This window comes from Pieris rapae, chromosome 19 (assembly GCF_905147795.1).
Source record: "Pieris rapae chromosome 19, ilPieRapa1.1, whole genome shotgun sequence".
In the NCBI taxonomy this organism is placed as follows: Eukaryota; Metazoa; Arthropoda; class Insecta; order Lepidoptera; family Pieridae; genus Pieris; species Pieris rapae.
In genome coordinates, this window is record NC_059527.1 from 2,695,096 (window position 1) to 2,710,499 (window position 15,404).

General features: G+C 32.5%; 1 protein-coding gene across 2 annotated transcripts in view; it reads left to right on the forward strand.

Annotated features, from left to right (window-relative positions):
• The first annotated feature begins 2,303 nt into the window (after nt 1-2,303).
• Nucleotides 2,304-15,404, forward strand: part of LOC110999078 (calcyphosin-like protein) — a 49,104-nt gene continuing 36,003 nt past the window's right edge. For both annotated transcript variants that reach the window (XM_022267967.2, XM_022267968.2), the window contains exon 1: nt 2,304-2,396. In XM_022267967.2, coding sequence (XP_022123659.2) covers nt 2,330-2,396 — 67 coding nt within the window. In that variant the 5' untranslated portion in view covers nt 2,304-2,329. The remainder of the gene's footprint in view (nt 2,397-15,404) is intronic.

Consider the following 15,404-nt stretch of genomic DNA (forward strand, 5'->3'; position numbering starts at 1 on the left):
CTGTGCGAATGTGTGAGTCCATCGACCCATGATCGGAATGCAAGTCTGTGGATCGTTCGGACTGTGGAGTGCTTTGGAAGTTTATTTGTGGTTTATCAAGTACTTTGGGAACAAGACTACTTGTGTTCTTTGTTAGGCTATTTTAGCTAGAATTTCACTTTAGAGGATTCTTTGTGGTTGTTTTTTGAGACCATTTATGTGTGTTATCTATCTCGAATTTGCTTAAAAAGCTCCAATCACGGTGATGACGTCATACCCTGTTGCTAGCAAAAAAAGTTATTCCGGTTAGTAAGGATATATATACACCTCAGCCACTGCGGTCTTTGGGCTAGTCAATGGTCGAGGACCCTAAGAGGTTTTTAGAATATCATAATCTAAAACATGATTGCAGTTATACTCCCCTCCCGTAAAGCACGATTTTCGTATATTTATAATATAAAACCTTTTACACATTTATCAGCTCTAATATATTACATAAGTAGTCAAATACAAATATTTATCTGTGTACTTATGTAATATTTAATCTATTCAACATTTCTATCAATTAGATATATGATAATGTAACCTTGGAAAAGGGTTTTGAGTAAGTCTTTAGGTTAGTGAAAGAGCATTCCCTGCAAATAAGTGTAAATAACAAACTATTGATCTTTATCACTAAAAAATTGCACATCTATTTATAAGTGAAGAACACTTATTCATAATGAACCAACGATGAAATGTTATATTAGCAAAGCATTGTACGCATTTAGGGGACTGCACTTAGGGGAGGCCATCCCCAACAAAAGATGCCTAGCAACGCGTTTGTATCGATTCCAAGTCTGCCGTTTTAACAATCATGGTCACGATAATTTGTTTGGGTGTGGGGAACGTAAAACCCGATTTAAGTCTTAAAACTCTCAAACCTAGTAATCTATCTCAATCCATTTTTGACCATCTGAGATAGACATCTTAATCCAAATATTGATAAAAGTGTGCCAATAAGCAAGCGATTTGTAAGAGCCATCTGTGGATACAAGCTTTCCATGGCAGGTCAGATCGGTGTATGTGAATAGACCTTTGTATGAAAATGACAGTTCAACTGTTCCAATATCCTAGCTTAAGATTTTAAGTTACACCATTATTTACAATAATTAAAAAGCTATTTGATACGTTTTAAAACATAGACATGTATATTTTAATATTATTTCTACGATTTTATTTACTTTATTTGATTTATATTGATAGTAGTAGGAATATACTTGCTTTTCCAGATTTTAGATTTCATAAAACTGCTCACTCGTTTATGGGTAAATGTATACAGATATATATCAAAAATCCTGATTATCTAACCACGCTACATAAGTTTAAACTTTACGTCAAGGAAAGCCTAAAAACAAAAGGAGAACATAGTTCGAGAATACAAACATGATGCTCTAATGCCGCTATAAGATAGTGACATGGCGTAAACCTACCTTATGAATAAATGACTTTTGAATTTAAATTTAATTTGCATCTTAATAAAAATATCTGTAATTGTAAACAAATATGTAACTGTCATTTATGGCCCGATTTAGTAAAATATATTTTTTTACTATCGTGAGCTCGATTCCTTAATCACCTTTCTTTAAATTTATAACACACGACAAAGTTTGGTTTTCTTCACGTTCTCGGAAATGTTTATTTGTAGAAATAAAAATCTCAACATCAGCCATCACATCAAACTCAGCCAACTATTTTATTGCTTATAATAATTTAATTAATCTAACGTACTTTATTACGAAAAGGTTTGACTGTCGATACTTAGTATTCTATTATAGATACTCGTAACCGTTCGTTGTCCGCAAATTCATTAACAATCAGAGAAGAAAGCGTCCAGCTGTCTGAGCCTAACAGTAACAATTATTATTTCGCTGGGAAACCATCCAGATTATATCCGTGTAACCATTTAGCCTTGAAGAAGTCTTGAAGGTAATAAGTAAAATACAGATTAAATTATAGCTGTCATAGACAGTCATTGTCTATGGCGAGATGAAAAATGGCGCGATTCGTTTGTTTGTGATTGGTCAACAATATGTCTAATCCAATCTGTGACACGTGATGTCCACTACTAATGAAACCTTTAGATTTACAATATTACTAAAATACCCATTTAGGAACTGGGATGAGAAAAAGGAGCGAATCACTCTATAATCTATACATCCCCAACTACTTGTGGTTACTATGGTACAAAACAATATCGTTCCGCTGATTATCCAATTGCCAAGGTCAAACGGATGGATCTAATGATAGTATGTGGGCAGTCACGGTCATAGTATATAAAGCAATTCCAGTAAATAGGTGCAGTGTTACGATGGCTTCCATTACTGTGGTTTTGTTGGTTGCTTTTCTGGCTTGGAGCAATGCTGAGCAGAGCGATCGTGAGTCCTTTGTAAATATTTGATTAAAAGAATTGCACTACGAAACGGCCTTTGACGCCTTCGTGGCTTATTGGTTAAAGCATATATCTCCAATATATCCTTTAATAATTATTATTGAGAGGTAGGAATGCTTGATACCTGGAAAGACGTGTTTTCTGTTTCGGTCAAATAGGACTCAATAGTCGAGTATAAATAAATTTTATATTGGTATTTTTCTCGTCTAGTAGTTTAATATATCTATTTAAGTAGTTGCAATTGTAGTATTTTGTTAGTAGTATGTTAAGTAACAAGAGACTACTTCAAGAGAATATGTACTTTGTAATGAACATATTTTTTATAGTTATACAGTGAAAAGCGTTAAAAATATGCCCATGCCTTTTTTGTTTATATTTCAATTGAATTTATTTATTTTATTAAAGCATTCCTACAGCTAATCACTAAACAATATTGAAACAATTACATTATACACAAAAGCCAAAACGGAATACACAGTGAAACAGAAACATAAAGCATAGTTTTACAAAGCACAGTTCTAAGATTGATTGATTAATAGAACAAACAAAGTCTTTATAAGTAAAATATACCTGAGTTTTTTAATATTTTTATAAAAACTTTTTTGTCACATTCAATATATCGATTTGCTAGTAATTTATGTTGTAATCTGTAGGTATACGATACATAACCGAGTTTCGGAAATAGTTGGTCTTAGATCGAGAAATTTGGAATAATTGGGTTTGCCTTGTATTGTGTGATAACCCCTTACATAGCAAAAGCGACAACAAGTCAGGGTAGTCAATTTACGACGCTATTTTCTGTAATTGGAAGTGAAAGTCAAGTACTTAAAGCTGATTCTAAAAATTATTTAGAATAACTATGATGTCACAACAAACGTGTTATGATATGTCAATATCATTTAAAGTTCTGACAAAGCATGCAAGACCGACTTGAACCCAAGTTTGTACATTTACAGTAGAGTAAGTAAATCTTCACGATCTCGTAATCTTATAGAGGATGATGATAGTGTACTCCACAACCACAAGTAATTGAAAAAGAACCTTCTTGACTTGACTAACGATAGTTTTATGAGGATTAATATAATTTAATGTATCTTCGTGGCCTTATCGAAATGGAAAAAAAATATAAGACAGCTGGCGATATTTTTGTAACTTAAGTTGTTTGAATATTTTAATCTGTTTCCCTAGACTTGTTTCATCACTTTTGTTTACAATGAAATAGAAAAGTACTGAACTTCTAAATCCATATATATAATATTATGACCCGTCACAGGAATTGCATAACATTTTTTTTATTTCGAAATATAACTTTTTCATTTATTTTACCCGCTTAAAATTGAATATTAGATCTTAAAGAATAAATTGTATTTATCGATACTAATGCCGAGATCTATAGAGCGCGCTTTGACTTAGCTCAAACTTTACTAACGAAAAACTTAGCTTAGTGTACACTTAGCATAAACTATGATTTGGTATTTATAGACATTTTAACGGTAAGATTAAGCTAAGCACAAGCTAAGACAGAAAATGACAAAATACAAAGTGATGTTTCATTTCACGGAATACCTTCTTTATTATTCTTTAAAAAAGTATAACAATAACAAATATTTAAACGTCTAAAACGGTACACATTTATTGATATCTATTTATTTTATTATTGCAATAACTAGAATTTTACAAGTTTACCTTTAGAAAAATTATTTAAAAGTTAAATGACATAATTACAGAGATGACAATATTTTTTTGTTATGTAGAACGGATCGCATTGTTATGACAACTTGTATTTACAATTAAAAATTTTCAATCGCTTTTTCACTTTTGCTGTTTCTGTTTGTGTGAGCTGTTACAAATGTTTAATTATACTTTAAAACAACGACTGGCTTTGACTTGGACCTGGACCTAGCTTTATCGAAAGTGACATAATGGAGAATATAGAGAGAGAGTTCTATCTTTAATAGAAAACATTGAAAGGGTAGGAACTGCAGCCGATATGAATCCCCGAATACCAAAAGTATATGTTCGGAACGAACACAACCAAAATGAAGCTAGGACTACGGTCAAAATTGAAAAATACCAGTAATATAAATATTGCTTATGCAGTACTGCATAATATAGGTATAGAGAGATGGGATGCTTATGACGATGGCAATCTTGCTGATCAGACACTAGAAGTTGAAGAACACAAAACAATGAAATATATCCTACCGGTCTAGCATTCCGGCAGTCCGTGATTGCCCAATTTAACTACGTTTTTGGTAATAAAGAAAATCAAACAAAACTTATTGTATTTTAACCATTTATTTTCCGATTCTTTTTTTAACTGTAAAGCTTCTAATGATAATTTATTTTTTTGTTGAAGAATCTATTTCTAACTGATTTTTTAATTTTAAATGTTCCATTTCTATCTCATATTTTCTTTTGTTGTTGTCCAACTCTTGCCACAGCAATTTTTTTTAAGGTCCTCAAATGAAGGTTTATTTTTTCTGCTTGCTGATTGACTTTTAGTGGTGACTTCAACACTGGTTTCCGTCAACCCAGCTTCTTCAGTCTAGTTGTGGCTTGTTCCCGGCTGATTTACATATTTAAATGTGGCATCTATAGTGGACGCTCTTGCCCTCTTTGGTCTCCAGCTTTGACTATTATAGTCATGATCAGTACCAGCTAAAAAAGTAAACAGTCTTATAAGTAAACATTTAGGAATGTCTTTTATTGGCTAAGATGCCGCGGGCTTATACCTAATTAGTGAATGAAGTGTATGAAGATCTTTGTATTTATCTTACAGCATATTGATATTTATAGATAGTGTAGATACTTACAGTATGTGACACGGTAGAGAAGATTAAATATCTAAGATATTAATATTTTTAGGCAAACGAAAATAACAGATTTGAAGCGAGAGTTGAAGTTAGTTTGAATTTTGTTGTCAACATATGTCACTGCTATAGGGCAGATACGACAAAATAAAAAGTCAAGTAAAAGATATGATGGCAAAGTAAATTTTGGGCCATTATTTTTGTTAGGCTTATAGTCAAAGTTTTTGGTAAGTCGTCGATTTCGTGGACTTGAGATCAAGCTAAGCCAACACTCCCAGAGATTCGTAGTTTGCTCTATAAATACCAAATATGACTTAACTCTATAGTTTAGTCTGAGCAAAGTGTAAGTGCGCTCTATAGATCTCGGCATAAGTTTATTAAACTTTCATGTCATCCGTTGCTATGATGGTGCTATAAACTGCGCGAGAGTTAATTTTAATCTAACCTTCCTTATGTAGGACGAAAATTTGTTTTTAAATTTGACATCTATTCTGCAAAACTTTTAACTAACATATCTATATATAGATAGATCAAGTTTTACACATCTGATATACATCTTGTGCAGAACACAATCCAACCGGTAAATCAGCTTTGCATATTTAAAGGAAATCTAGTTTGCAAATGATATGAAATGTCTTGAAGAACTACTTTTTATTTTAAAAGTTCTACTATGTCGTAAATTCATTAGTAAGTTGCAATAAATTTGCAGTGTATTATTTTATTTTAGTTTTACTATAAATAAGTCATTTTTTTATTATTCAATAGTCAATTAAATATAATTTAAATTTTAAGTTTATTTATTTAGGTATATTTTTATGTATTATGTTATTTGATTTACATAAATTATAAGGGATGTAACAGGCGGCCTTATCGCTAACTAGCGATCATTTCCACCTAGTGAATAAAATAATTGTTTTATCATTTGATTAATATTTTAGCTATTAATTAATAAATTTACAAAAGATAAGCTTACCTTACAATGTAAAACAAAAGAATTAGAAAATACATTAATTAGAATTGTTAATGAAATGAAGCTATTATTTTTTGCTAAGAATAAAGTTCACAAACTTTTTAGGAATTACAATAATCAGTTAAAGTATGTTGACTTAATTTCCTAAAATACTAATATAATATGTCTGTGTGTCCACTTAAATCCCTCCACACTAGTTTTAGTAACTTAAAAGATTTAGTTCTCCTCCTTCCTGTTGTATCCAAGTAGTCGGATTGCCTCATTATTCACGTAGTTATGGTTATGTAAGTGAATAAAAGTTATCAGTTATCACAATTTAACTAAAATTTAACTTAATGTTTTGCGAACTCCTACTTTCCGTGCGGTTTGATAGCGTATAGATGTGGGGTCTTCTAACGCATTTACGGAGAGTGTTCCGAGGAATTGTTCGGACTATCCTGTAGCTAAGTTTCATTATTGGACGTCAAGACAGAATACAAAATACCATCCGTATCACCTCGCCGTCCGTCGATTCACAACTGAGCGCTTTTAATGCAGTTTTTGCCGCGTACCACCACGATGTGGAACGATGCCCGCTGTGGTATTTAAGACTTAACGTCCTTCAAGAGAAGAGCTTATCGATTCTTGAAAGGCCGGCACCGTATGCGAGCCTTCTAGCAATGTCCATGGGTGAGTACTGAGTAGTAATCTAACATCAGGTGAGACTTCTGCCAGTTTGCTTCCTGTTATATAAGAAAAATTTAAATATTCTAGTCGTACTCTCATGTATCGGTTCAAAGATCCCAACTCCATGATCGATGTTAAAGCTCTACTGCGGCAATAAATAAGGCGATTTTCGTTTCCCTAGTAAAATATATACCCCCGAAACTTTAGGGTGAATACCTCTATATTTTAACAGGGCTCTGAACCAAAGTTTTACATATATGTACATGTTAACTCACATGGCGTATAGCCAATTCAATTTCAGATAAAATAATAATTTATTCGAGTTAAAGAGAAAAGGCGTTTTGTTTAGAGTTGTACGATTTTTACTAAAATTATAATTGGAGCCAATCATTTATCCAAAATATATGTTACTAACGTATCCAAAATTATATAACTTGTATTAACGTCCAAACCGAAACAAAATAATTTCAAATGATCACCAATATTTGTATTGAAACTATCATTAGATTAATCTTTATATTGGGTCCTTACATATGAAATTGGCGTTTTGAATGAAAGGAAAAAAAGAGATACATATTTTTTTTAAAGAATATACATATTTAATTAATCAAAGTATGTATGGACTTTTGCCATCATATACGGATGGGAATCAATAAAATCTTTGAAGGCGGTTTCGTGCCCTATCAGAATTGAATTTTTGCCTAGCAAGAAGTTATCCGGATATAAAAAAAATGGTAATCTGTTGGATCAAAGAACGGCGGACGTCTTTGACATTTCAATTGAAGCTCCTTTCAATCCTTCCCAATCCTGGTAGTAGTCTGTTGTGCAGTTTATGGTCTAGAGGGATTGACTTGGTTGTTTAGCATCTAGCTTTTCCATCATGGTTTGCAGTCTCTGACTCTAGTCATCTCCAAAATCGTCTGGCTACATTTACTAGATTACTACCAATCGCTTACAAGTAACTTGTTCAGAGTAAATTAAAAAAATCGAATACACGAGTAAATAGCTGTAAAAATTTGAATTTGGAATTCCTAACCAAAGAGGTTTTGAGGTCTAAGTTGCCAGTACGACAAAACGCCAATTTCATATGTAACGACCTAATATATTCAATTGACCTCTACTGAATTTAATCCCAAATCCAATTTGTTTTAGACCTGAATTTTTCGGTCTACCTGAGTTCAGAACCGAACGTTGAGGTCTTACCCTCGGGGTTACATTAAACATTTATTTAGCTCTATCCGTACTCAGTTAAATTATCTAATAATAATTTCGTAATTATAGTTAACTAATGAAATTAATTGTTCTATAAATATCTGATTTAAGCAAAGCATTGGTCTATGATACACCTAATGTGTGTGTGTGTATGATAGAAATAAGTTGGTATAAACCAAAAATGTAAATGAAAGTGATCCTCTACAAATTTCATTGAAAAGCAATGAATGCACAATACATTAAAATTATCTTAAATCGATCAGTATTTCTATCTCGTCATTACCTATAAAATAGAAAGAGATAGAATAAAAAAACCCGATAGCCAGAAGCCAGTCCATCCATCTTAAGGCCCGACGTAAACCTGTTTACTCAGAGCTGATGGTCACATAATTGGTTCAAAATTTTAAAATCAAATTGGACTCTATGCGTATGTAATACAGTTCATTATATTAAGAAAAACTACATAGTTTGTAATTATCGATTAAAAATAAAGGAACGTGTAGGATCGTAATAATACAGTGGGGATGGAATGTTTTAATAAACGGGCGGCGGTAATGTCAGAATGATAACGTAATGATTTAAAGAAATGATAACCATAGATTTAAAATAAAAATAAAACCATTGTTTTTGTTTTCGTTTTGTTGTGCGGAAAGGCTCAAGAAAAAAAGGGGGTAGAATAGCAAAATGTTCCATGTTGGCATGTACTAAAAAGGTAGGCTAGGCATTAAGGAGAAACGAAGTTCGCGGAAGCAGCTAGTTTAAAATAATTTCAAGAGTAAGAGAAATGTTAAAAATAACTTTGATAATTTTATATTTTTGTATAGTTAAAAACTTTTGTCATAACCTGCTTTTTGTATTCCAGAATCAACTTTTATTAGATAAATTGTTTAAAATAGAATGGGATCAAACCCAGTTTATATACAATCGCTTAAAGCCAGAGGCAGCAAAACCTCCATCATAGCTACACGAAACTATAATTTCAAGTTATTTCGAACGCATAAATTAATACCTGACTTGTATATTATTAAAATAATCGTTCTACGTTCAGACCCAAAACTAATAGCCTACCAGGTAAAATATTAAACCATATCATGTTAAATACGTTTTTTGTTATTTCGTATACCTCAGCCAGATTTTTTTAGCATAATAAGCAAAAAATACAATGGCTTGCCTATAATTCCATATAAAAGTAGTCCTCGATTTATTGTCATTTTTACGCCACTTACTCACTAAGATAATTTGTAAAGCATAATTATCGTAACGGAAATGTATGGAAATCAGACAGGAAGATATATCGTTCGAAATTCGAAAATGATGCAGTACTTGATTGGAAATGGCGTTCGAACTATCAAAAACTGAAAGTAGTGCAACTATTGTCTGTCTTGGCTTGAGATTTCTGTATCTGTTTCGTTATCATTTTTTTTCTTATTGCAAGTAGGTGAGCAGCCTTCCGTGACTGATACGCAGTGTTTTCTGGCCGTCCGCGTGTTTCATATTTGCGCACATAGACAAAAAGTCTTTTGCAAAGGATTCAACCCAAAACATCTATCAAGGGATCTGTCATAAAATTCGTACCTCTAGTACATTTAGTTTTTTTAGTTTAATACACCAAAATGTCAAAACCAGTTCAAAGTTGTATTAACCTAATAATTAAATTATCTCAAACGAACTCTTAAGACCTTTCCTAATTATCTTATCCTTCATCCAAACCTATATATTTTAAAACGTATACGTTTCAACACTCAAATAAAATGTAGTCCATATTTAGGATTCAGAAAGGTACACTTGTTAATAGTAATTAGAACAGACAGCCCCCAGGATTCGGACTCAAAGCCTTTGGAGTTCGGCAGTAACTAGATTACTCTCAAATATTTAGACGATGAATATTAAGATTTAGCTGTAGTATTAATATTGTATTTGCTTTTAACGGGGAAATCTACGTTCCGTTGGAAGATTAATTAATTGAAAAAGGCTTTATTTACAGAAACTATAATTTATCTCTTTGAGCAGCCGTACTAGTGTACTTGGCGTACTGGAGTTAGTGTGCACCACACATTCCTGAGGTCGTAGGTTCGATGGCGTTTGTCAGTCAGCGTCAGTAAACGCCGCTGATACTTCTTGTCTATTAGGGCCTGTTTCACAATGTATGGATAAAGTGCCAAATAGCTATGCAACACATAAATTATTCGAAAGATAAAAGTTCAAATAAGATACTTCGAATTTCATGACGTATAGCGCTATCTGACAGTCGTGAAACGCAAAAATACTATTTATCATACCAATAAGTAACAAATAGCTTATTTGGAACTTATCCGGACATTGTGAAACAGGCCCTTAGATTGACAAATGATGAAACTGATTTGTTTAACGCAGCCGGCATATAATAGTACATAAAGAGACATTTGAGTACTTTAGTTGAAGCAGTCTAACAATTTCTTGTTAAGAATATATTTTTATAACTACAAGGCCTATATTACATCGAAGTATATTTAAGTTACTTTAATTACAAATTGAGTTTAAATAGAAATATTGTATTTCTTATATCACTTACCTTCTTTAAATGTCTCTGTCTTTAAAAACCATATTTTAACTCTTCTAAATTATAGCAGGATATTATATGGTTAAGATTTCTTAATCTCTATATCATAATCATGAATTTTGTAATTCTTGTATTTCTTAATTTCTGATATTGCATCGCAATTAATGAATCGATGAGTTTTTTGGTTTTCCTGAATGTTACCTATCATATTAATTTTTTTAGTTTTTTTACTTAAGTACTATTGACTGGAAGAGATCGCATGTTAGCGAAAAGGCGGCCCGTTGCATCACTTAGAATTTTTATGTAGTTATTTGTTTTTTATAAATGTAACGAACTGTAGATAAATGAATTACATAATATATAAAAAACATACGCTTAAGTGTAAGTAGTTTCAATAAAAACTTTGCGATCCATTTATAAATGGTATAGGTATATAATTTGACTGTGAAATATTAAGGAGCATGAGTAACTAAACCCATTGTAGCTATAAATTGTAAATTTTAATCCGTTTATCTTGCAAGCCCATTGTCCTTTATGTGATACGAGGTCCAAGCGCGATTTGGTTCGGATTAGAGAAAGGTTTCAGAGTCCGGGACCCCGTTGGACGTACTTTCAATTTAAAGGACTTGTAATTTTATATTTTTGTGTAAAACAGACCTAAAATAAGACATAAATATAAACTCTTTTTAAGTGAAACTTCTTTAGGCGCATGAGGGTAACTTTATACGGATGAAACGTTACGAAGATACGCAGCGTTTTTATCGAAGAAAGGGGAAAGTGCGATAGAGACAGATTGAGAGAGAGTAAGAAAGGGAGATACACGCTATTAGTTTAGAAAGCAATTCTGTCGCATAATGTCTTGTGCAGTAAACGAAATTTTTTAATTATTTGTATATATACATTATATAGATATACAAATACATGGAGTCATCATATACTGGTACATGGTTATTTATTGGGGCTTTTACCTTAGTAATAATTAATTTATATAGAAGTTTCACTTCTGACATGTGTACTTAAACTATTACTTTTTAAGCGCGCACTTATTTTTAACAAAAATAGATTTGATATGCATCGTAGATTTTATAAATTATTGTCGCCTTTTATCCCGCGTTCTTGATATGAACTGCCTATTTCTATTTAAGATGATTTTTTCTGTTGCAAGTATTATTTTAGATATTCAGATAACTGCCAGATATTCCCTGGTGAATAAAATTGCTTCACATCTAAATGCGGCTCTGGTGAATATTCAAAATGTGTTAGAGATTTAGCATTTCCCTGCAAAATGTATCGTAACGGGTGCCAAATGTGTTAATGCCCCGTATCATTCTGTATGTATTTATTATATATTACTTTTTGTTCAGCGTGCAGTGTTGGCCTAGTGGCTTCGGCGCGCAACTCTCATCCCTGAGGGCGTAGGTTCGATCCCCAGCTGTGCACCAATGGACTTTCTTTGTGCGCATTTAAGACTTGCTAGTACGGCAAAAACATCGTTAGGAAATCGATATGTCTTTAACCCAAAAGTTGGCAAATTCAGAAATCTGAAGCCCACCCCTGAAGAGGTCGTAGCGCCACTGACTATTTTAAAGCAGTATCAAACAAATGGACCTTTACAACCCGAGGTCTTTATCCAGGGATAATATTATAAAAGTGCGTACTTTCTGTTAAGGAAAACATCGTGAGAAAACAGTCGCGATCGATATTTTGATTTTCAAAATTGATTTTAATTAGCTTGTGTTAGGAATAGATACACGTTACTTTTTAATATTGGTATTTAAAAGATGTCGTTATCTATCATTTATATAAAGTAAAATATGTTTATTATGGAATATAAGATACAGCAGTCACTTATTCCACGTCATTAAATTTGAATTAGTAGACATCCCTACCTATAGTTAGTGGACTTAAGTAATTTTAAAGCCTTTTTCCAAAAGGAGTAGGCAGAGACCACCGATCACCACTAGCTACGGTCCTAACATACCTCTCGCTTTGTGCACTTTCATGATATTCCCCATGCATGGTCGCCGGTAATGGGTATTTTTTCCAGTACCTCCTGGATTTGGTCCAGGTACTTATGTACCTACCCAACCCGACTTCACAATCCCCTCCTACTTGTATATATTACTTGTGTGAATAATACAATGTTTAAATACCTATTATACAGAGATGACCAAAGACCAAACAAGGCCTATTATGTCATAAACATGTTATAATTATTGCTCTATATCGGTTTATTTTAATCGAAATTAGTCAAAATTGTATCAAATTCATGTGAAGCTAACCTATGATTACATCAAAGTACGAACTGCGTATCGGCGTTCGAGGGATATTCGTGGTTACATGTCAAGCATATTAGCCGTATACGCCAACGCCGGAAAGCCTTCACGCAACAATTGATTTTAAACTTTAATCCATTGTATTAAGATAGAAATCAGCTTGTGTAGGTTAGTATCCGATAACACAGTTGCAATTAACACCGCATGTTTTGTTTTCGTCGTTACGCTGTCTACAATTCTGTTATGTACGTATCGAACAATGTAAAAAGTTTCAAGAACAATCTATACGCTAACAAACCCCTGTAAATGTAGTGTGTAATAATTAATTCATTAATTATAAAAGACTCATCTAGTTTTTTCAGAAGTAATCTGTAGCTATAATGATTGACATTTTCCAAATTTATCATGTCATATCCGAAGGACGCGTCGTCCATTATTGTACCAAACATAAGGTAGTCGAGTTGTCCCGCCTTATAATAATTCCTCGTTTTAATAAGACTACTGATATTTTTGTAGCTGACCTAAAGGCTTTGATGTCTATTAAACCCTGAAACAATAATCAAAATGACAGTTTAAGGGCCTGTTTCACAGTGGATAAAGTGCCAAATAGCTATGCAACACATAAATTATTCGAAAGATAAAAGTTCCAAATAAGATACTTCGAATTTCATGACGTATAACGCTATCTGACAGTCGTGAAACGGAAAAAATACTATTTATCCTACCAATAAGTAATAAATAGCTTATTTGTAACTTATCCGGACATTGTGAAACAGGCCCTAATAGCACTGTTTAAAAAATAACATTCTCATAAGAGTATGTCTATCTTTATATGGGTTTATTATAAAACAATTTAAAAACAATCTTTGTATCTGAAAATGAAAATTGATTGCATGAAATTGCAAAGCGTGTCACATGATCCCGAAGGAATACTTATTTAAAAATTCAGTCTGTTTTATCCTTTAAACAAAGGACTGCATTAAATAAACAGAGACAGTAAATGCAGGCACGTGATCAAATATAAACCCTTGTGGTGTTTTTAATCTAAAATCCATTAACAAATAACTGAACAGGGAGTACACGTAACAGAGTTACTAGAATCAGTACAAAACTTAAAAATTCAAACATTATCACGAATACACAATAAAGTTCATATATCCTTGTCTTTCAATCGGTTTAAAAGAAATCTAGTCTTTAATCTTTTATTTTACTAGAACCTAAGAACAAATGAAATCCAAGTACAAAACGGATTATTCGGTCTACATTGTGTCCTGGGACACGTAAGCGTAAGTTTGAAGGAGTCAAATCTATCCACTTAATATCACGTGCTCGTGATACTATATATAGTTGCTACTCTACAGTCGCCTAGGCCACGTAGCCCCATTTCTGTGTCTTTCAATGTATCCTTTTGTGGCTAATACTAGCTTATGATCTGAAACCTTCAAAGATATTTTAAAGCTTTTCGAAGTAACTTATTTCGAAGAAAATACAGCTTCTTTCTTTTACTAAAACGTAGGGACTTAATTAAATATTAAACCTATTTTATTAAAAACTACATTAATATAATTATGTAGTTTTTGTAGGGATTCAAATGGGGAAACAATTTTTTAAAATCGATACAGTACTTTTTGAGCCAATCCCTTACAAACTCACACACATATCTTTACTCTTTATAATATTAGTATAGATTGTCAAAATACAAAACAAAATACAATATATTTTGTATACAATGTGTCCTAAAACACATAGGTCTATCATCATAGCTCTCTGCGCTTACATATTTATTTCCCAACTCTAAAGTAGCATTGGCCACGCAGGCTTTTCTTTGATAAAGATGTGATTTGACTAAATTTAGTTTAAAGACGTAAACCGCATACTTTCTAGAGACGTTCCAAATTATAGTTACCTAAAACGTCTATGTACTTAACTCATATACAACCCAACGTCAGACCACTTCCATTTCCCGCTTGCTCATGCAGCTTAAAAGTTTTCTTGACACGTCTCCGGAGAGCTATTTGTGACCTTATAGTGACAGTACATACTATCTTTAATAACGTACTTATATAAGATTACTGCTAAAAAAAATCCATATTATTTTTGTCTCTATATAATATTGTATATTAAATTTGGCTTAGATCCTGTAAATACAGTCAAAACCGGTTATAACGACATCGTTTAGAACAACATACCGGTTATAATGACCAAAATTTTAAGGCTGAATTTTATTATTTATTTATTTATTTATAGCCTTATATCTGAATCAATATATACATTATAGCTATGGTTTTTGTTGTCTGTGATAACTGATTCTGTGTGCCCACTGGCAAATGCCTCCCCCATTTTTACATTTAACATTTAAGGTTGTACTTTTGGGGGGGTTGTTGAATTTTATTATACTAGGTACTGAATAACGTCATCGGCTGTTACGATTATCCGTTTTTTTCGATCAAATACGAGTCGATGTCGTTATAATGATTTTGACTGTAATTAAATATCTATGTATACACGCACGCCCTTT